The sequence below is a fragment of the Miscanthus floridulus genome, chromosome 10, assembly GCF_019320115.1.
Source record: "Miscanthus floridulus cultivar M001 chromosome 10, ASM1932011v1, whole genome shotgun sequence".
In the NCBI taxonomy this organism is placed as follows: domain Eukaryota; kingdom Viridiplantae; phylum Streptophyta; class Magnoliopsida; order Poales; family Poaceae; genus Miscanthus; species Miscanthus floridulus.
Window position 1 is genome coordinate 80,498,282 of NC_089589.1, and position 23,020 is coordinate 80,521,301.

Sequence of the window (23,020 nt, forward strand, 5' to 3'; positions counted from 1 at the left end):
TCTTTTACCTGTGTGCCACTTCCGTCAATTTCGCAGTTGATTCTAACGGAGTTGGCTCCCGACTGGACTTGAAATTACTCTTTTGCCCATCACTCTTTCTGGTCAACAGCCAGCCACTTGTTCCATTCGTTCTCTGCTTCCCCCGTTCGTGCGCACGCACACGCGCAAACCCTAGGGAGCAACCAGGCGGAGCAAGCACGCGGGGGCGCTCGCCGGCAGGCCGTCGGGCGCAGCAGAGGGCAGGGGTGGGACGGCCCGCGCCGGATTGGCGGCCGCGTGGGGGCGCTCGCCGGCCGGGGCGGCGGAGGAAGCAGGGCGGCGTTAGTTGGCAGAGTTTTGGGCGAAGTTTATGTGATGCTGACTTCCTCAGTTGGGTGAATCTGTGCTCGCATGTTGCTAGCTAATCGTCTGAGGATTGGCTGTTATTGCAATTTTCCGGAATTTCTCGATAAGGTTTCATTGCTGTCATGCAGACTGTAATTTTTCAGTTGGTAATTTTTTTAAAATACAACATCAGTGCCTTTTAGTAATCCTATGCGACTCTAACAAATGCTTATGAAAGTAGAAGCTGCAGCCACCGTTCACATTAGACAATTAAAGTGAGTAGCATGGGTTTAAATTTCAAGTACTCATCATGATGAATTGCTTGCACCACATGTCTTTTAATCAGCTAGGATAAGTTCTCTGTCTCTGTTCTATCATTGACTCACTTTTGCTATAATGGTCTTATTATGCCTGAAGTTCAAAGTGGATATTGTTGCTAATGCTAAAAGTTACTGTCTCTGCAAGTATGCTTTATCCTGTTGCTCAACCCAACATTGGTAAAACTATTGAATTGATAAATAGAATGTGTTTTATCTTCTGTATCTTGTTTAACAAATGTCTCATGTTGTCCATATCCACAGTTGATACAACTCCGCATACACCCTTCCTTCCTTACCATGTCTTTTGCACTGAATTGAGCTTTTCTCCCCTTTGCACAGTTGCTAGAGCTGAATCGGAGGAAGATGCTGCTGCAGCTGAGGTTGTTGAAGGGGCTGATCTAGGTATTGTGGGTGATGATACACAGGTTTCCAGTGATGGACCTTTAAGCTCTGCTCCTAGTGTAGAGACAGTAGTTGTCTTCCCCAAAAATGCTGGCAAAAGTGAGTATACTTTCAAGTAGCATCCATTATTTATCTTATAATTCACCATGGTCTCTGTATTTATCACTTGCGATAAACTCTAAACTGGACTCCATGAATACCTGCAGCATGTGATGTTCCTTTAATTATATATAGTATATCTCATGATCACAGTAACCAATAATGCCTACCTTTTTTATTTTGTTGCAGTTGTACCAGCAGGTGAAGAAACTGAATTACTAGTTGGTCATCTTTATTCTCCTTATTGTTTGTCATCTTTTATTCTCCTTACTGTTCAGGTTAGGAAAGAAATTTATTCTCCTTATTGTTTGTCATCTTTTATTCTTTCTGAAGTAACTGTGGCACTTTTTGATATATACATCATCTGACCAGTTTTTTTTTGAATTAACTGTGGCACTTTTTTAAATGATATTAACAACTTTTTATCACCTGTTATATTTTTTCTACAGAATTTCTTCAATGCATCAGTTCCTGTTTCTGTGCAAGCAACCTTCCCCTATAAATTCGTTGTGAGCAAGTTCTTGCAGGTGTGTTAAATTTTCTTTTACCTTTGAAACATTTCATTTCACGATATTCATGTGTCTTTTACCTTCAATGCATCAGTTTCTGTTACCATGAATATCTAATGTTTTGTGCCCTTGCAGCCTGGAGCCTATGATCTGGTTGGTTACATAGTGTATGAGATCGACCAGCACCCGTACCAGAATGTATTCTACAATGGCACTGTTGAGGTCGTTGAGGCTGGAGGCTTACTCAGTGTTGAGTCTGTGTTCCTCATCACCCTTGGAATTGCACTTCTTGGTCTCTTTGGATTGTGGGCATATGGCCAGGTTCAGCAGCTCTCGAAGGTAATCCTGTATTCTAAATTTCTTAGTGTAATCTGTACCTTTCTTCAGGAAATATAAGCTGTTCAGCATTCAATAAACCATAGTGAGGTGGTAATTCAGGTTGTTTCTTTGTGATTTACCTGAATCCCAGTACATTCAATAGTCAAAAGTTTACTTGAAGGGGTAATGTTGAATATTACTCTAGAGGTGGACTACACACCCCTACAGACTGAAATCATACACTAATGCTGAAAAGACGATTGGGCTCTAGAAAGAGTGATGGGCAAAAGAGTAATTTCAAGTCCAGTTGGAGCCAACTCCGTTAGAATCAACTGCGAAATTGACGGAAGTGGCACACAGGTAAAAGAAACTTCGGATCAGGGTACTGAGCAACTTTTTCAAATTTCAATGGCACGTAGGGCATTTCGATCTTTTTTAATGGCACCTAGGTAAAAACCTCATAATCTAAACCTACAGATAAGAATACATTAGCGTTGCAACGACTGAAAAAGATATAAATAGCACAACGAAGAACTACAATAAGAGCAAACGGATGTTGGCTCTATTTATCACTAGCACTAAATATTGGTATGCAGTAGAGGTTTTTACCTACGTGCCATTAAAAAAGATCGAAATGCCCTACGTGCCATTGAAATTTGAAAAAGTTGCTCAGTACCCTGATCCGAAGTTTCTTTTACCTGTGTGCCACTTCCGTCAATTTCGCAGTTGATTCTAACGGAGTTGGCTCCCGACTGGACTTGAAATTACTCTTTTGCCCATCACTCTTTCTGGTCAACAGCCAGCCACTTGTTCCATTCGTTCTCTGCTTCCCCCGTTCGTGCGCACGCACACGCGCAAACCCTAGGGAGCAACCAGGCGGAGCAAGCACGCGGGGGGCGCTCGCCGGCAGGCCGTCGGGCGCAGCAGAGGGCAGGGGTGGGACGGCCCGCGCCGGATTGGCGGCCGCGTGGGGGCGCTCGCCGGCCGGGGCGGCGGAGGAAGCAGGGCGGCGTTAGTTGGCAGAGTTTTGGGCGAAGTTTATGTGATGCTGACTTCCTCAGTTGGGTGAATCTGTGCTCGCATGTTGCTAGCTAATCGTCTGAGGATTGGCTGTTATTGCAATTTTCCGGAATTTCTCGATAAGGTTTCATTGCTGTCATGCAGACTGTAATTTTTCAGTTGGTAATTTTTTTAAAATACAACATCAGTGCCTTTTAGTAATCCTATGCGACTCTAACAAATGCTTATGAAAGTAGAAGCTGCAGCCACCGTTCACATTAGACAATTAAAGTGAGTAGCATGGGTTTAAATTTCAAGTACTCATCATGATGAATTGCTTGCACCACATGTCTTTTAATCAGCTAGGATAAGTTCTCTGTCTCTGTTCTATCATTGACTCACTTTTGCTATAATGGTCTTATTATGCCTGAAGTTCAAAGTGGATATTGTTGCTAATGCTAAAAGTTACTGTCTCTACAAGTATGCTTTATCCTGTTGCTCAACCCAACATTGGTAAAACTATTGAATTGATAAATAGAATGTGTTTTATCTTCTGTATCTTGTTTAACAAATGTCTCATGTTGTCCATATCCACAGTTGATACAACTCCGCATACACCCTTCCTTCCTTACCATGTCTTTTGCACTGAATTGAGCTTTTCTCCCCTTTGCACAGTTGCTAGAGCTGAATCGGAGGAAGATGCTGCTGCAGCTGAGGTTGTTGAAGGGGCTGATCTAGGTATTGTGGGTGATGATACACAGGTTTCCAGTGATGGACCTTTAAGCTCTGCTCCTAGTGTAGAGACAGTAGTTGTCTTCCCCAAAAATGCTGGCAAAAGTGAGTATACTTTCAAGTAGCATCCATTATTTATCTTATAATTCACCATGGTCTCTGTATTTATCACTTGCGATAAACTCTAAACTGGACTCCATGAATACCTGCAGCATGTGATGTTCCTTTAATTATATATAGTATATCTCATGATCACAGTAACCAATAATGCCTACCTTTTTTATTTTGTTGCAGTTGTACCAGCAGGTGAAGAAACTGAATTACTAGTTGGTCATCTTTATTCTCCTTATTGTTTGTCATCTTTTATTCTCCTTACTGTTCAGGTTAGGAAAGAAATTTATTCTCCTTATTGTTTGTCATCTTTTATTCTTTCTGAAGTAACTGTGGCACTTTTTGATATATACATCATCTGACCAGTTTTTTTTTGAATTAACTGTGGCACTTTTTTAAATGATATTAACAACTTTTTATCACCTGTTATATTTTTTCTACAGAATTTCTTCAATGCATCAGTTCCTGTTTCTGTGCAAGCAACCTTCCCCTATAAATTCGTTGTGAGCAAGTTCTTGCAGGTGTGTTAAATTTTCTTTTACCTTTGAAACATTTCATTTCACGATATTCATGTGTCTTTTACCTTCAATGCATCAGTTTCTGTTACCATGAATATCTAATGTTTTGTGCCCTTGCAGCCTGGAGCCTATGATCTGGTTGGTTACATAGTGTATGAGATCGACCAGCACCCGTACCAGAATGTATTCTACAATGGCACTGTTGAGGTCGTTGAGGCTGGAGGCTTACTCAGTGTTGAGTCTGTGTTCCTCATCACCCTTGGAATTGCACTTCTTGGTCTCTTTGGATTGTGGGCATATGGCCAGGTTCAGCAGCTCTCGAAGGTAATCCTGTATTCTAAATTTCTTAGTGTAATCTGTACCTTTCTTCAGGAAATATAAGCTGTTCAGCATTCAATAAACCATAGTGAGGTGGTAATTCAGGTTGTTTCTTTGTGATTTACCTGAATCCCAGTACATTCAATAGTCAAAAGTTTACTTGAAGGGGTAATGTTGAATATTACTCTAGAGGTGGACTACACACCCCTACAGACTGAAATCATACACTAATGCTGAAAAGACGATTGGGCTCTAGAAAGAGTGATGGGCAAAAGAGTAATTTCAAGTCCAGTTGGAGCCAACTCCGTTAGAATCAACTGCGAAATTGACGGAAGTGGCACACAGGTAAAAGAAACTTCGGATCAGGGTACTGAGCAACTTTTTCAAATTTCAATGGCACGTAGGGCATTTCGATCTTTTTTAATGGCACCTAGGTAAAAACCTCATAATCTAAACCTACAGATAAGAATACATTAGCGTTGCAACGACTGAAAAAGATATAAATAGCACAACGAAGAACTACAATAAGAGCAAACGGATGTTGGCTCTATTTATCACTAGCACTAAATATTGGTATGCAGTAGAGGTTTTTACCTACGTGCCATTAAAAAAGATCGAAATGCCCTACGTGCCATTGAAATTTGAAAAAGTTGCTCAGTACCCTGATCCGAAGTTTCTTTTACCTGTGTGCCACTTCCGTCAATTTCGCAGTTGATTCTAACGGAGTTGGCTCCCGACTGGACTTGAAATTACTCTTTTGCCCATCACTCTTTCTGGTCAACAGCCAGCCACTTGTTCCATTCGTTCTCTGCTTCCCCCGTTCGTGCGCACGCACACGCGCAAACCCTAGGGAGCAACCAGGCGGAGCAAGCACGCGGGGGGCGCTCGCCGGCAGGCCGTCGGGCGCAGCAGAGGGCAGGGGTGGGACGGCCCGCGCCGGATTGGCGGCCGCGTGGGGGCGCTCGCCGGCCGGGGCGGCGGAGGAAGCAGGGCGGCGTTAGTTGGCAGAGTTTTGGGCGAAGTTTATGTGATGCTGACTTCCTCAGTTGGGTGAATCTGTGCTCGCATGTTGCTAGCTAATCGTCTGAGGATTGGCTGTTATTGCAATTTTCCGGAATTTCTCGATAAGGTTTCATTGCTGTCATGCAGACTGTAATTTTTCAGTTGGTAATTTTTTTAAAATACAACATCAGTGCCTTTTAGTAATCCTATGCGACTCTAACAAATGCTTATGAAAGTAGAAGCTGCAGCCACCGTTCACATTAGACAATTAAAGTGAGTAGCATGGGTTTAAATTTCAAGTACTCATCATGATGAATTGCTTGCACCACATGTCTTTTAATCAGCTAGGATAAGTTCTCTGTCTCTGTTCTATCATTGACTCACTTTTGCTATAATGGTCTTATTATGCCTGAAGTTCAAAGTGGATATTGTTGCTAATGCTAAAAGTTACTGTCTCTGCAAGTATGCTTTATCCTGTTGCTCAACCCAACATTGGTAAAACTATTGAATTGATAAATAGAATGTGTTTTATCTTCTGTATCTTGTTTAACAAATGTCTCATGTTGTCCATATCCACAGTTGATACAACTCCGCATACACCCTTCCTTCCTTACCATGTCTTTTGCACTGAATTGAGCTTTTCTCCCCTTTGCACAGTTGCTAGAGCTGAATCGGAGGAAGATGCTGCTGCAGCTGAGGTTGTTGAAGGGGCTGATCTAGGTATTGTGGGTGATGATACACAGGTTTCCAGTGATGGACCTTTAAGCTCTGCTCCTGGTGTAGAGACAGTAGTTGTCTTCCCCAAAAATGCTGGCAAAAGTGAGTATACTTTCAAGTAGCATCCATTATTTATCTTATAATTCACCATGGTCTCTGTATTTATCACTTGCGATAAACTCTAAACTGGACTCCATGAATACCTGCAGCATGTGATGTTCCTTTAATTATATATAGTATATCTCATGATCACAGTAACCAATAATGCCTACCTTTTTTATTTTGTTGCAGTTGTACCAGCAGGTGAAGAAACTGAATTACTAGTTGGTCATCTTTATTCTCCTTATTGTTTGTCATCTTTTATTCTCCTTACTGTTCAGGTTAGGAAAGAAATTTATTCTCCTTATTGTTTGTCATCTTTTATTCTTTCTGAAGTAACTGTGGCACTTTTTGATATATACATCATCTGACCAGTTTTTTTTTGAATTAACTGTGGCACTTTTTTAAATGATATTAACAACTTTTTATCACCTGTTATATTTTTTCTACAGAATTTCTTCAATGCATCAGTTCCTGTTTCTGTGCAAGCAACCTTCCCCTATAAATTCGTTGTGAGCAAGTTCTTGCAGGTGTGTTAAATTTTCTTTTACCTTTGAAACATTTCATTTCACGATATTCATGTGTCTTTTACCTTCAATGCATCAGTTTCTGTTACCATGAATATCTAATGTTTTGTGCCCTTGCAGCCTGGAGCCTATGATCTGGTTGGTTACATAGTGTATGAGATCGACCAGCACCCGTACCAGAATGTATTCTACAATGGCACTGTTGAGGTCGTTGAGGCTGGAGGCTTACTCAGTGTTGAGTCTGTGTTCCTCATCACCCTTGGAATTGCACTTCTTGGTCTCTTTGGATTGTGGGCATATGGCCAGGTTCAGCAGCTCTCGAAGGTAATCCTGTATTCTAAATTTCTTAGTGTAATCTGTACCTTTCTTCAGGAAATATAAGCTGTTCAGCATTCAATAAACCATAGTGAGGTGGTAATTCAGGTTGTTTCTTTGTGATTTACCTGAATCCCAGTACATTCAATAGTCAAAAGTTTACTTGAAGGGGTAATGTTGAATATTACTCTAGAGGTGGACTACACACCCCTACAGACTGAAATCATACACTAATGCTGAAAAGACGATTGGGCTCTAGAAAGAGTGATGGGCAAAAGAGTAATTTCAAGTCCAGTTGGAGCCAACTCCGTTAGAATCAACTGCGAAATTGACGGAAGTGGCACACAGGTAAAAGAAACTTCGGATCAGGGTACTGAGCAACTTTTTCAAATTTCAATGGCACGTAGGGCATTTCGATCTTTTTTAATGGCACCTAGGTAAAAACCTCATAATCTAAACCTACAGATAAGAATACATTAGCGTTGCAACGACTGAAAAAGATATAAATAGCACAACGAAGAACTACAATAAGAGCAAACGGATGTTGGCTCTATTTATCACTAGCACTAAATATTGGTATGCAGTAGAGGTTTTTACCTACGTGCCATTAAAAAAGATCGAAATGCCCTACGTGCCATTGAAATTTGAAAAAGTTGCTCAGTACCCTGATCCGAAGTTTCTTTTACCTGTGTGCCACTTCCGTCAATTTCGCAGTTGATTCTAACGGAGTTGGCTCCCGACTGGACTTGAAATTACTCTTTTGCCCATCACTCTTTCTGGTCAACAGCCAGCCACTTGTTCCATTCGTTCTCTGCTTCCCCCGTTCGTGCGCACGCACACGCGCAAACCCTAGGGAGCAACCAGGCGGAGCAAGCACGCGGGGGGCGCTCGCCGGCAGGCCGTCGGGCGCAGCAGAGGGCAGGGGTGGGACGGCCCGCGCCGGATTGGCGGCCGCGTGGGGGCGCTCGCCGGCCGGGGCGGCGGAGGAAGCAGGGCGGCGTTAGTTGGCAGAGTTTTGGGCGAAGTTTATGTGATGCTGACTTCCTCAGTTGGGTGAATCTGTGCTCGCATGTTGCTAGCTAATCGTCTGAGGATTGGCTGTTATTGCAATTTTCCGGAATTTCTCGATAAGGTTTCATTGCTGTCATGCAGACTGTAATTTTTCAGTTGGTAATTTTTTTAAAATACAACATCAGTGCCTTTTAGTAATCCTATGCGACTCTAACAAATGCTTATGAAAGTAGAAGCTGCAGCCACCGTTCACATTAGACAATTAAAGTGAGTAGCATGGGTTTAAATTTCAAGTACTCATCATGATGAATTGCTTGCACCACATGTCTTTTAATCAGCTAGGATAAGTTCTCTGTCTCTGTTCTATCATTGACTCACTTTTGCTATAATGGTCTTATTATGCCTGAAGTTCAAAGTGGATATTGTTGCTAATGCTAAAAGTTACTGTCTCTGCAAGTATGCTTTATCCTGTTGCTCAACCCAACATTGGTAAAACTATTGAATTGATAAATAGAATGTGTTTTATCTTCTGTATCTTGTTTAACAAATGTCTCATGTTGTCCATATCCACAGTTGATACAACTCCGCATACACCCTTCCTTCCTTACCATGTCTTTTGCACTGAATTGAGCTTTTCTCCCCTTTGCACAGTTGCTAGAGCTGAATCGGAGGAAGATGCTGCTGCAGCTGAGGTTGTTGAAGGGGCTGATCTAGGTATTGTGGGTGATGATACACAGGTTTCCAGTGATGGACCTTTAAGCTCTGCTCCTGGTGTAGAGACAGTAGTTGTCTTCCCCAAAAATGCTGGCAAAAGTGAGTATACTTTCAAGTAGCATCCATTATTTATCTTATAATTCACCATGGTCTCTGTATTTATCACTTGCGATAAACTCTAAACTGGACTCCATGAATACCTGCAGCATGTGATGTTCCTTTAATTATATATAGTATATCTCATGATCACAGTAACCAATAATGCCTACCTTTTTTATTTTGTTGCAGTTGTACCAGCAGGTGAAGAAACTGAATTACTAGTTGGTCATCTTTATTCTCCTTATTGTTTGTCATCTTTTATTCTCCTTACTGTTCAGGTTAGGAAAGAAATTTATTCTCCTTATTGTTTGTCGTCTTTTATTCTTTCTGAAGTAACTGTGGCACTTTTTGATATATACATCATCTGACCAGTTTTTTTTTGAATTAACTGTGGCACTTTTTTAAATGATATTAACAACTTTTTATCACCTGTTTTATTTTTTCTACAGAATTTCTTCAATGCATCAGTTCCTGTTTCTGTGCAAGCAACCTTCCCCTATAAATTCGTTGTGAGCAAGTTCTTGCAGGTGTGTTAAATTTTCTTTTACCTTTGAAACATTTCATTTCACGATATTCATGTGTCTTTTACCTTCAATGCATCAGTTTCTGTTACCATGAATATCTAATGTTTTGTGCCCTTGCAGCTTGGAGCCTATGATCTGGTTGGTTACATAGTGTATGAGATCGACCAGCACCCGTACCAGAATGTATTCTACAATGGCACTGTTGAGGTCGTTGAGGCTGGAGGCTTACTCAGTGTTGAGTCTGTGCTCCTCATCACCCTTGGAATTGCACTTCTTGGTCTCTTTGGATTGTGGGCATATGGCCAGGTTCAGCAGCTCTCGAAGGTAATCCTGTATTCTAAATTTCTTAGTGTAATCTGTACCTTTCTTCAGGAAATATAAGCTGTTCAGCATTCAATAAACCATAGTGAGGTGGTAATTCAGGTTGTTTCTTTGTGATTTACCTGAATCCCAGTACATTCAATAGTCAAAAGTTTACTTGAAGGGGTAATGTTGAATATTACTCTAGAGGTGGACTACACACCCCTACAGACTGAAATCATACACTAATGCTGAAAAGACGATTGGGCTCTCGAAAGAGTGATGGGCAAAAGAGTAATTTCAAGTCCAGTTGGAGCCAACTCCGTTAGAATCAACTGCGAAATTGACGGAAGTGGCACACAGGTAAAAGAAACTTCGGATCAGGGTACTGAGCAACTTTTTCAAATTTCAATAGCACGTAGGGCATTTCGATCTTTTTTAATGGCACCTAGGTAAAAACCTCTATGCAGTACGTCGGCTAAGGTCCACCCTGAGGCATGAAGCAGCAGGCACTGAAGAAGCGACGGCGCCGGAACCATGGCTTCCGAAGCGCGGCCGCTGCCGAAAGTCTGCGGTCCGGATTGCTGTGCAGCAGCCCTTTCAAGACTTCGAAGCCAGCCGGAGACAGCACCTCCGGCGCGAACTTCTTCTTCAGGTAGCCGCGCTCCCCGCGGCCCATCTTCCGAAGCCTGGCCGCCTTCTCGCGCGGCGCCACACGCTCCAGCCCCTTCCACGTGACGATGCCCTTGGTGCCGAGGGCAGCATCTCGTTAAAGACCTCGCCGTCCTGCGTGCCGCCAAAGAAAGGCACACCGTCGCCGACGACAAGCTCGGCCATGATGCAGCCGAGCGACCACGTGTCGACCCGGCCATCGTAGTCCTTGGATCCCAGGAAGAGCTCCGGCGCGCGGTACGGGCTGGAGGCTGCCAACAGCCCGGAGTCGTCCTTCTCCGCCTGCGCCGCCGGCTCCGACACGCCGAAGCCGCATATCTTGTACACCATCCTGCCGCGGATCGCGCCGTCGTCTCTGGCACTGTCCATGTCGACGATCACGTTCTCCGGGACGATGTCCCTGTGCAGGATGCCCGCCCTGTGCGCGTGCCTCGCGCCGGCGAGGAGCTGCTCCATGACGTCGCGCACCTCGTCCTCATCGAACGGCTCGCCATTAAGGCGCCGGACGTCCATGTACTGGCGCAGATTCATGGGCCCGGCGTACTCCGTGACGACGAAGCAGTCGCCGTCAGCGCGGCCGCAGTCGGCGTACGTGGCCAGGAGCTGGACGACGGAAGGGTGGCCGCGGCACGCCGCGAGGGACATGACCTCCCGCGCGAAGTAGCCGAGCGAGGTCTTCACGAAGCGGTCGTCGGTCCTCCCTGAGAGCCGTTTCACGGCGACGAAGCGCTCGAGCACGCGGTCCCAGGCCTTGTACACGTCGCCGAACATGCCTTCGCCCAGCTTCTCGCGGCGTTCGTACCGCTCCGCCACGGCAGCCACCCAGGGGAGAGGGGCCAACGCCAACACCGCCGCCGCATTGTTCTTCTGCTCCGGCGGCTCCTCCAGCTCCTCCTCAATCTGCAGCGCCGCTACGCCGCCGTTGACGAGATCCGAGGCGGCAGCCATGGATCGTGACGCGGCTCGGAAGGCCCTACTAGTTGGTGAAGGCGCGTCGCTGCTGGTTGTGGCGAAGAGGGAAGGCTGTTAGGGCCGCTGGGATTATATATGGCACGGACGGACGCGGACAGTGCATCGATCGGATCGGAATCTGCAGCTGCTACGTATAGACCAAAAGAATCTATCCGGTGCATACGGGATTGGGCTTTGCAACCCCTCCGACTCCGATCATGTATACGTGTTCGGAACCTCCGGCCGACTCCGATCCTGTATGTAAACGAAAAGAATCATGTGCATATGTTTCCCGGTTTCCGTCGTCAACCCTGCCTCGTGTTCGTCAAGGAGATCTGGAACGAGTGCAATGCAGAGCCGCCCCCCTCTGTTCCAACGAACGGGTGACAATTATATCGTAATAATACAAGGCGTATTTCATAGAAAAAGGTTGCCTATTGCTTATTCAACATTTGCAAAGACCACAAAATACTCCTTTGCACTCGACTTGCAAAGCACCGTTCAAGCAGCCGAAAAAAGGAAATATGAGAGATTTAATGATTCGGTACCTTTCATTCAATCGTAATAACGAAATATGAGAGATTTAATGATTTTGAGGATTCTACTACCTTTGGTTCAACCATGCATAATAACTTTTTTGTTTAGAATTCCATAGTACAACGTAGACATCAACAACACGCATACTCACCTCTATGAACACACGTATGTAAACCTACCTCTATGAGCACATTCGAAGGATGAGCCGACAAATCTTGAAATTCACGAAGTCACCACAGGCGTCTCGCTATCGTCGCCTACGGATGAGCCGACAAATCTTGAAATTCACGAAGTCACCATAGCTGTCTCGCTGTCGTCGTCTATGGATGAGCCGACAAATCTTAAAATTCATGAAATCACCACAAGCGTCTCGCTGTCGTCGTCTACCACAGAAAGCATAGCGCCGTTAAATCATAAAATAAATACAGAAAAATACGAGCACCCGTGCCAAGTCGAGGATTTAATCCTAGGTGACAGGTTCCACCACAAGAAAACCGAACCAACCGATCCATGATCATTTTGCATCTCGTAATAACTAATGTGTTTATATGATGAGAACAAAAGACGATACATTTTGTTTCTCATTACATTGTACTCCCTCTGTCCCTAAATATTTGTCGTCACAATTTACGTGCCAATAATTTTGACTCGGTTTATAGAAAATACGTGTAACATTTCTATCTCTAAATACATTTATTAAAAAACTAGACTCAAATATCTATCCAATGATACTAATTATGTATCATAAATATTAATAGTTTTTAATATATATTTAGTCAAAAATATTTCTCGAAAAGCGAAATCAACACACGTTTAGGGACGGAGGGAGTAGTAAATTTTATGAAGCACATGAAAAAGAGCATATACTCTAGAATACAAACTTGTTAGAATTTTTTTGGTTAGTATTTGGATGTCTAAGTGAAGGTATGTAACAATTTCCAAAATTTTGAAAATTCACATAATGAAAAAGGTGAATTTTTCAATGGTCTACTCATGTGCAAAATACAAAAAAGTCTAATTTTCGATCATGAACACATAGAAATCATTTGCAAACGCCTGACTTATTTTGGCAAATGTTGGCTTATTGAGCTACCGAACAGGACTGAAGTCTGGAGGAACTTTATGGGGGCAAACTGAGACCATGCACAAAAACATATTTTGGTCCCTTCAACTTTTAAATCTATTTGTTTTTCCACTATGGACATTTTAGATAATGGTTTTGGTCTTACGTACGTAGCGCCACTCGCCACATCTATTGTTCTACGTGGCATCATGTTACCTATGAGGTGATATTTTAGGCTTAAATTAGACTACAAATAATTTTTTGAGAAAGTTAGCCAAGTATGTCTTTGGAAAATTAGACAAATAAAAAAATCATAAAATCTGGTTTAATATTACAAAAGTCATAAAAATAGTTTTACCTCGACAAAAATATGAAACCAGTTTTAGTTTTTCCCTAAATTACGCTCTTATATAGAGAGAGAACTACTACCCTGTAGCTGGCTACAAAATAACTTATTCTGTAGCCACTTTGAGTTACAATAATTACTATGTTCATTTACAAGTGAAAGCATCTAGGCCCCTAGTTGGGTTTCGGTGATTAATGACAATACGTGATTACTGTGACTAACGTGTGTTTTACAGAAACAATTGAGTTAGGTTACGGTAATGGAGATTGACTGGGCAACTATGGTTGTCATGCCCCTACGATGGAAATCGTTTCGGTTTTCAAAGGATGGACGACAAGGTTAAGGATGGACTAGTTCTAAGTGTCGTTTGAAGTTGGAGAGACACTTAGAGTAGTTTAGGACTTTGTTTTTCCTTTGGCCGTTGTCGACGAAATATGGTCGACAGTCTATCTAGGGGTATACCTAAGGTAGTAGATTATCGGCAGACAGATACGCAAGCTACAAACAAGATGGTGACGCAAGACAGACACGAGGTTTTATCTAGGTTTGGCCGCCGTGAAGGCGTAATACCTACGTTCTACGTCTGATTGTATTGTTGTATGTCAATGAGAGATGTTTTTGAAAGGGGTCCTCTGCCCACCTTATATAGTCTGGGGGGCAGGGTTACAGATCTGGAAACTAATCCTAACCAGTTAAAATTGCCATAGGTGGCCGGATAAGGATCCCTATTCTAACCGACCAGGATCTTGCTTGATCTCCAAATCTGCCTTGATTCCTTGCGCGAGACTCCGAGCAGATTGGTCGGGCCGCGCGTCTTCTTCTAGTGGGCCAGACCCCCTGGTCTAGGCCGGCCCAAGCCTAGCCATAAGGGTATAGGGGTTAATACCCCCACAGCTAGTCCCCGAGCACCATGTATTATGCTGCGACACGCCGTTCGATCTCCTTTGGCTAATGCGATCCGTCTTCATGTCATCTCCAACTGGTTGAAACATTGACCAAGTGAATGTGCCAGTATTCTGATCAGAACAGAGAGCAGTAGACCACGATTATAGCCGAAGATTCTGGTTGTCCAAAGAATGCATGGTGCTCTAAAGAAAAAAGAAAAAGATTTTTTTCCTGATCAAGTGTGCCCACTTGTATTTCTGAAAAGAAATATAAGTAACCCTTGTACAGTAGTAGTTATGACCAACAGTTAGAGCATAGGGGTCGATAAAATAACCACATTCACCGCAAAGTGAAGTGTGCCCACTTAGTCCTCGAGCCTGGTAGTAGGTGACGCAAGCACGTGGTGCCAGGGTCTAAAAAGAATTCCCAATTAAGTTGAGAATCCAATCATCGTACAAGTGATACGAGATGCACTGGCAGGTGCATCGTACCGATGTAGTCCCCGGGCAGACGAAACGACATAACTCTTGGGTTAAATACAGTATACGATAGGTAAGTTACTTTTTACTGAACCCCATTGCCATTCGCAACCGCAGCTTTCTTCTTCCTCTCGCCAACTTTAATACATCCAAAATCGCCACCAATCAATCCGCCGCCATTTCCCCATTCACCAGCAAGGCCAGATTCATGGCAAAAAGTGATGCGCAGAAGAAAGCAGGGGTCATGGCAAAGGAATGGTGGAAATCGAGAAGCAATGAGCAGACCATTGAAGACCTCGTCACCATGGGGGTACTCCACAACAAGGAGCTCGCAGGATGGCGTGCGCCGGAGGGCGAGGGATACCCCAATCCACAACTAGGTGAGATCGTGGTGTTCGAAGACTTCTTTAAATGGGGATTTGGGGTTCCGGTACATCCATTTCTTCAAGGGCTCTGTCTTTACTACGAGATTGGGATTTGTAATCTGCATCCCAACTCGATCCTCCTTGTCGCCACGTTTATACATCTCTGCGAAGCATATGGCGGCTTCCAGCCCCATTTCGATTTTTTCCGCCATCTTTTCTATCTGTGGAAGAAAGGAAGCGGTGGTTCGAAGATAGCCAGGGGTGTGTACCTCAACCTCCGTGATGGCATGAAAGCTCAGTACCTGTACTACCCATGGAACACGTCGCTCGACGACTGGTACAAGAAATGGTTCTACATCCGCGAAGAACCAAACACGATCACACTGTGCGACGTGGGCTACATTCTGGAGAAGAGGACAAGCTGGTCGAAGAAACCCGAGCACCTGGAATAGATTCTAGAAATATTTGGAATGATCCTGTGGAAAAAACTGGATGATCCAAGTGTGGTCAGGAGCTTCATCAGCCGACGGATCTAGCCCTGCCAGAGGAGAGTACATCCTGGCTATGAGTATCAAGGGAGTGTGCACCCGACGAGGACGAGGCAGGGGGTGCTTGACAAAATCGAAGTCAAAGCCAGAATTGGCGAGCTATTTAACTTAGCTGATCCAAATTATGCCAGATTAAGTGACATCGAGCATGCTTTCAAGCTTGCCCGGCCTCCCCCAAAGGTAACTCGTCTTGCCCTATACCCGTAGTCTTATATTGTGGTAGGATAAGTGGAAACTGTGTTCACTCATTTTTGTTACCTAGGTTAATGGTTGGGATAGAGCGACAGTGTTTGTGTCGCCACCCCCCTGGAGTGGAGTGGCCACAAGGAGCTGGTCCCACCACCCAGACCAGCGTCGAGATTGAGGACGAGGATGTCGACTAGGCGGTGCTCGGAGCTGGAGAGGAGGCAGCGGCCCTAGCCGCTGGTAAGCGGCTAGCTGCCCCCAAACAGTCGAAGAAGAGATCAGCAACCTCCCTGCTCACTGGGGGGCGCTAAATATCAATGAGCCCGAGGGGGGCCCGGAGGAGAACCCGGCCAGCAAGCGTCGACAGGTGATTTTTGCCTGGTCGGATGATGATGTAGAGGAAGGAGAGGATGCAGACACCTTTCGACTTGTCCCTTGAAAGAGGAGGAAACAACTGGAGTCAATGGGGCAAGGTGTCTCCTCCGCGCCTATGGGACCCACATCGCCGACGACGGTGAAGGATGCAGCCGGGTCGACCTCGGGAGTACCTAGGCAAGGAATGCGACCGGCGACGGAAGCGACAACCCGACCGAGCACACCACCGACCACTGCAGCGCGAAGGACAAGCGGCGGATGGGTCGAGCACCAAGGCCCAACGACAGTGTTGGATGTAGAGGGAGACCAGGAGTCACCCGCACAGCACGTGGAGCAAGTACGGCCGAAGAGACGTGCCTTCTCCACATCATTCTGCGCTTCCAACATGTAAGTATTTGTAACCTTATTATAAGTTAGCAATTTGCATTTAATATGATTGCTTTTTGAACTTATCACAGATGTACTAGCTCGGCATCCACTGAAAGTCTAGACCAGCTGGCCAGAAGTAGCGTGGCACCGCCAATAAGTGTAGAGCAGACTGCCCAGCAGCCGACCACCGAGGAACCCATAGTAGAAGATCCGTCGGGGCCTCAACAAGCAAATAGTCAGACAACAGTCCCCGAGCAGGTGGTCGAGGGAAGAGCCGAGCCGAGCACGAGTGCTCCGAGCGCTAAACCTGCTGAGGGCAACACCTCAACGTCGAGGGTAACGGAGCAGACCGAGGAGCAACAGTCGGAGGTGAGAGCACAGACCACGTTTGTCGACGCTACAGCCCGTGGGAAGGCTATGGTGATCACAGATGCTGCTGACGATGGACCAGCACCAAGACCCGAAGAAGAGCTCGAAGAGGACGAAGTGGAGGAGGTCCTGGGCCATCCGTAGGACAAGCGACAACATGTGTATGTGTCGCATTGGCGGAACGACCAATGGGTTGTCCATGAGGAAATCCCGGAGGTCGAAGAAACTAAGAAAGTTGAACGGGCGGTGAAACAGCTTGTGACAGAGGTGCAGGTAAGCTTCGCTTCACCCCCTGATCTTGTTGTCTAGTCGTAGCTGTCTTACTTAGCTATCTGCACACAGGACTTAATGAAGACCGTAAGGTACCGCAAGAAATGCTTTGACCAAATCGAGGGGATCGCTGCAAGCAACAAAGAGCTGACAGCGGAGGTGGAACGCTTGCGCCAGCGACTTGAAGCCGCCAATAATGAAAAGACAGTGCAAGAGTCCCAGAACCAAAACATGATCATCCAGCTTAGTAATAAAGAGCGGGAAAGAACAAGTAAGTAGCCATTTTATCATACCTACTACTGACAAGTGATGCTGCATTGTTGGTAGTAATAGCTTTAGTGCAGGCTTAGAAGCTGAAATGATCCATCTCCGAGAGGAGAACAGTCGCGTGGTCGGGGAGTGTGATCGCCTAAACGAGGACAACAGAAAACTAGCGCAAGACCGGTCGCAGCTTCGAGACCACACGACCAAGATGACAGAGGAGCTGAAAGGTAAGTTGTCCAACCACCTTTGCTCATTTTTGTTGCCTACCATAGTTTGGCGTAGTATAGCGTCTTAACAGCATGTGCGGTTTGCAGTTATAAAAATCAATGCAAAGAAACATCTAGAGGCCGTGATGAAAGACCGTGACGGCTAGAAGGCGCAATGCCAAGAGATCACCAAGGACCGTGACACCTAGAGAAATCGGTGCCAGGAGGTGGCAAAGGGCATTTTGCCGGTCCTTAACCTCATCGATCCGGCGCTAGTAGAAGATGCGCCAAGGACGCCGCATCTGGGACTAATCGAGAGATGCCAAAAGGCATGGGGATGGTTCCAGGAGTTCATGAAGGAGGCAGGAGAGTACGTAGGTGCACATGTGCTGAGCTTGGTACGTGCTCACTACCCCCTGATCGATCTCAAGTGCCTAGAGGCTGGATACCCGAAGGAGGTAGATCCAGACAAGGCCGAGGAGCTACGGATGACCTAGATGGACTTGTCGGCAAAAATAATTGGCGACATTAACCTTTGTGGAGGTGCGACACCACCCATACAAGGAACGCTGTCAACAAGTTAGCTGGGAGCGCCTTTATTTTCAAGCCAGCCGGCGAAGCCTGCGGTCTCGACCAGCTAGGCGTCGACAGGGCCATCTTCTTCAGCTCGATCAATGCCAGAGTCCCTGAGACTCGAGCATGATGTCAGGCCCAGCGAGCAGCAGGTGCCGCGTTCCCCGACCAGCCATTAGTGTAGGCTACAGCTGTAGAAGAAGATGTAGTTGTGTTATTGTAAACTTGGACCTTTTCAGGCAAGCTTGTAATAACGTAACTGTATATCAACATGAGCTTGTTTCTTTTGTAGAAAACGTGTTTAAGCTCGGATATCGTGCTGATGTAACTAAGTTAGAACGTGTTGGCATTCTATTTATGTAACACCCTAGGTGTTTGGCTTCCACTAATTGCATTTCATTTCATAAACATGTGCATCATCTATCTCATCATGCCTTTGATTACTGAAACATGCATATGCAACATTTTCCAATTGTGTATGTTTCATACTTGAGTGTTGTGAATAGTAATGGTGTAACATGTGAATGCAACCTGAGTTTCTCATCCCTTGAAACATGGCAACATGGTAGTAATATGACAAGTATAAAATAACCACAAGGTCATGAAACATGTGAAACATGGAAGTGAAACATATGAATGAATTGCTTGTTTTAATTGCTTTATCACATGTGATCTTTAGAAGTGGTATAACAATTTTGTAAAAGTGGTTGATTATGGTCTATTACACCTTAACTATACTTAGGTTACTTGTTGGGACATTGTTCATGTAGATCAAAATGACCAAAATGCCCTCAAGTGAAGGTTTGACTAGAATTGACCCTTGGTGTGTCACTGTTTGACTGATTCAAAAGACTAGCTTAGAGACTTTGCATGGCTGTGCACTCTTTACCAAAGTTGTAGATAATTTATCAAGGAACAAAAGTTGTTTTATGTCCAACTCATGAAAATGTGTGGAACATGGTCAAACATGGCCCACAAGTCAGATTTCTAGGCTGGATTCACACTTAGAATTTTTCTAAGTCTTTTGGCGAATTTTAGTTTCGTGTATCCCTGTTTGGAGGCTTGTATCTCCCAATCCTAATCGAATTAGTCCAAGCTCCAATTAACAAAGTTGTTGTACTCACTTGGATCTTTAATTTTGTTAACTACACCAGGAACCAGATCGTCACGGATTAGGAGTTAATCATCGTCAAACCTGCTCTGTCAGTCGGTCGTTGGATAACTGAATCGCAACGTTTCTGAAATGATTCAGTCGGTCATGGCCGACCGGCAACAGAGGTCATCCACCGCGTGGCGCCGCGCGTCGCCATTGCGCTGCTCGCTCAGGCCACGTTGGGTCTCGACGCTCCTCATCACGCCCGCGCTCACCCCGGCTTTGACCCTACTCCATTCGCTCCACCCGCACGCGTCTGAGCCGCTGAGATGCCACCGCCGTCGCCTGTTGCTCCGCTGAGGTCACAAGCGCTCGCCGCCGTGCCTCGCCCAGCACCATCTCGCTCAGTGCTCCGCTAGCCTCCCACAGATCTCGTCTACATCTTTTCTGAGTCGTACGAACCCTAGGTAAGCAGCCTTGCCGGCTCCATGCACCGCCGCGCCATGGCCGTCGTGGCCACGCCGGTGACCTCACCGTGGCCAGCATGGCACCCTTCCCCTCCTCCTCTCTTAGCTCGCGTTTAGTCTTCTCCACCAAGTGTAGATGCTTGAGTGTAATGGCTACCACCAATGCCGGTCCAGCCGCGCCGGGACACGGCCGAGCGCCGCCGTGCGCCATGGCTGAGTCGCCGAGCTCCGTGGCCAGAGCACTTAAGGACCGCTAGAGCTTCGGATTTGTAGGACAATCGACGCGTGGGAACTTGGGGAGCACGCTGGTGCTGTCCAATTCGCCGGAGGAGTCGCCGTTGGCGAGTTCCACCGTCGCCGAGGCCGCCTCCCCTGTTTCTCTCCCTGACGCGCGGGTCCCGGCTGTCAGCCGCCGAGGCTCAGGCGAGAGCCTAGCTAGGCTGCGCCGCGTCTTGGGCCGCGCTGGTGCGCTTCGCGGGCCGCTGTTCCTTCGGGCCGGCCCAACAGTGGTTGTGACTTGTTTCCTTATTTTGTTTTGTTTTATTATTTCACAGATTTGTATTGATATTCAAAAATATGTATTTCCTAGTATATAGATCCAAATGATGTGGTTCTAATTTTATTGAGTTCCTAGTATTGTCTAGTATTTAATAAAAATATTATATGAGCACATGTTTTAGAAATTTTGGATGAATAAAATAGGACTTTGAAATGTGTTTTTAGATGCATGCAAACTTGTTTGAATTTTATCTTGAGTTTCTGTGGTCCAAAAATTATGAAATTTTGTGGGTAATCTGTTATTGCTTAGTAGAATCTCTGGTTAAAATTTCAGAGCTAGTGCATGTATAGTTTTTGAGTTATAGAATTTCTTTTTATCAATGTATGGATCTTGTGTGAATTTTCATAATTTTTCTATAGATCCAGTATAGGTAAAATTTGGTGAGTAAGGTTATTATGCTAGAATGATGCTAGGAAAAATGTAAAATCTATTGCTTGACACTTTTCACTAAGGTTTCCTAATTATGCTAAAATTGGACATGCCACTTGTTATTTTGGGATACAGCAAGTTCTTCTTGCTCAATGGCTTTGAAATTTTTATGGTAGTTTATGTGAAGCATGAGATAGCTACTGTAATTTTTGTAGAGTTTTATGAATAGTTTTACTATATATTGCTTAAATCACCTAATTAACTAAATAAATTGGAAAATGATATTAAATAATTTATTTAGAAGTTGGCACTATACTTTCTGATGTTACTTAGGTATGAAAAACAAGTTGGTAAACTTGGTTTGATCAAATTATGCTTTTGCATCATCATTAAATAATTAATTTAGTAACCCTGTCATTCCTGGACAGATTCTAGGTTTACTAGAAATTGATTTGGTTAACATAAGAATCATGCTTTGCTGTTTACCATTGATTTGTAGAAAATTTCATAAGCTTTCCAGAATGTCCTCATGCAAGTCATTTGGAATTGTAGAACTTTAGTTGTGATTGAATTAAGGGACTACTGGTATGCATATGAAACTTTAAATGTTAAATTATGTATCCCTTTACTATTCTAAGTTTGTGGTAATGTTCTTAGGTGTTAGGCCTTTAACTGAAGATGAGCATCTTTATCTTAGGTTATGCAAGTTAGGTAAGTTGATCTTGTTCTTTAAGTTAAGTAGATACATGCTTAAAGTGATTTGAATAGAGCTAATTACTCGATAAACGAGTGTCCAGTGATGCTTTCGTAAACACTCATTGTGATTCATTCATCATTGAGCATCATGTCATTCCTTATGCATCCATGATATTTATCTCGTGCATCGGCATGCAATAGGTGTACCGGAGGGAGTAACACTGCTGGAATTCGAGGAACCGAGCGAGCAGCAGTAGCCGGCACCGGAGATTCAGGAGGAGCAGCCTTCAGGAGAAGTGCCAGACGAGGTCGCCGTTGAGTGCCCGGATCACCGTCCTTGCAACTTTGTGAAAGGCAAGCCCCGGAGCATATTAAGCCTCCTAATTTCCGAACTGCAGTTACAGTATTATTATTACATATATTGTTGCATTAAGTTTAGGTGTTGGATACAAACACTTGCTGCATTGGTTATCCGATCCTTGTCCAGATATTGTTACCCTGAATCCTATGTAGCTCAGGCTCATGTAGTGCTTAGCCCTACTTAAACACGGTAGAAGTCAGGTGACTTCCTGTCACCTGCGAGATATAGGAAGATACATGTGGCACGGTTGGCTATATTTGCTATCGTGGAAAAGAACCAGTCTTAATTTGAATTGAAGACCGGACGGAGGCTTGCCGGTTTGCAGTGACTCCGTCTGCGTCGCTTAAGGACTGATTCTTAGAGCCTTTCCTATTCATGTTGAATGCATGCCTCTCTCTTAGTTGGCCGTGTCCGATGACCGACCGCGAAGCCGAGTAGCTCAACTCAGGCCGGGAGTCGATAAGTATAAAGTATGCCTCAGAAGGGAGCTGTAGGCGTGAGTCCAAGGGCAGGTGATTTAAAAGTCCTGATCGTCCTGGCAGAAGGGTAATCCCTGAGAGCGCTGGCGCTGATCGAACCCGTGAATTTGGTTCCTGAGTTGTACCAAAGGTAACCCACGGCTACCCTTGCTAAGTATGCCAGGGTGAGAGTTAGGAGTACCCCCTCAGCTGAGTTGTAATTCGATTCGAGTCGCCGTCTCTCCCGGTTAGTGAGAACTTGACGGGCTTATCTCCAATGTAGATACACTAAATAACATAATGGTTCGAAAATGATGATATGATGATGACAGCCTTATTATACCTGCTATGGTTAATATTGTTTGCTCCTAATAAGTGAGTGCTCTAGTACAGGTGCTAATCTAGTGGATAGGTAAATAATGATAAGCTTGATGCTAAGTTTAAATTGGTTACTATAATCATAAGCTCTTTTATGCAACTGTGTCAAGCTAGCCCACCTGAAAAGCCTTGCATGATCCTTGGTGTCTTTTATTTCTGGTTTTGACGGGTAAGTCTAGCTGAGTACCTTCTCGTACTCAGGGTTTATCTCCCACCTGTTGCA

At 44.7% G+C, this 23,020-nt stretch overlaps 1 protein-coding gene and 3 long non-coding RNA genes across 4 annotated transcripts; 3 read left to right on the forward strand and 1 right to left on the reverse strand.

Annotated features, from left to right (window-relative positions):
* Positions 1 to 1,586: 1,586 nt before the first annotated feature.
* Positions 1,587 to 1,993, forward strand: LOC136484948 (uncharacterized). The gene is made up of 2 exons (XR_010766275.1): positions 1,587 to 1,672; positions 1,790 to 1,993. It is a non-coding gene; the product is annotated as an uncharacterized lncRNA (long non-coding RNA).
* Positions 1,994 to 4,249: 2,256 nt separating this feature from the next.
* Positions 4,250 to 4,656, forward strand: LOC136484949 (uncharacterized). The gene is made up of 2 exons (XR_010766276.1): positions 4,250 to 4,335; positions 4,453 to 4,656. It is a non-coding gene; the product is annotated as an uncharacterized lncRNA (long non-coding RNA).
* Positions 4,657 to 6,912: 2,256 nt separating this feature from the next.
* Positions 6,913 to 7,319, forward strand: LOC136484950 (uncharacterized). Its single transcript, XR_010766277.1, has 2 exons — positions 6,913 to 6,998; positions 7,116 to 7,319. It is a non-coding gene; the product is annotated as an uncharacterized lncRNA (long non-coding RNA).
* Positions 7,320 to 10,436: 3,117 nt separating this feature from the next.
* LOC136488939 (putative cyclin-dependent kinase F-2) lies at positions 10,437 to 11,578 on the reverse strand. The gene is made up of 2 exons (XM_066485708.1): positions 10,736 to 11,578; positions 10,437 to 10,685 (listed from the first exon to the last, which is right to left on the reverse strand). Exons 1-2 carry the CDS (start codon positions 11,576 to 11,578, stop codon positions 10,437 to 10,439), a joined length of 1,092 nt encoding a protein of 363 aa, XP_066341805.1.
* Positions 11,579 to 23,020: the final 11,442 nt, after the last annotated feature.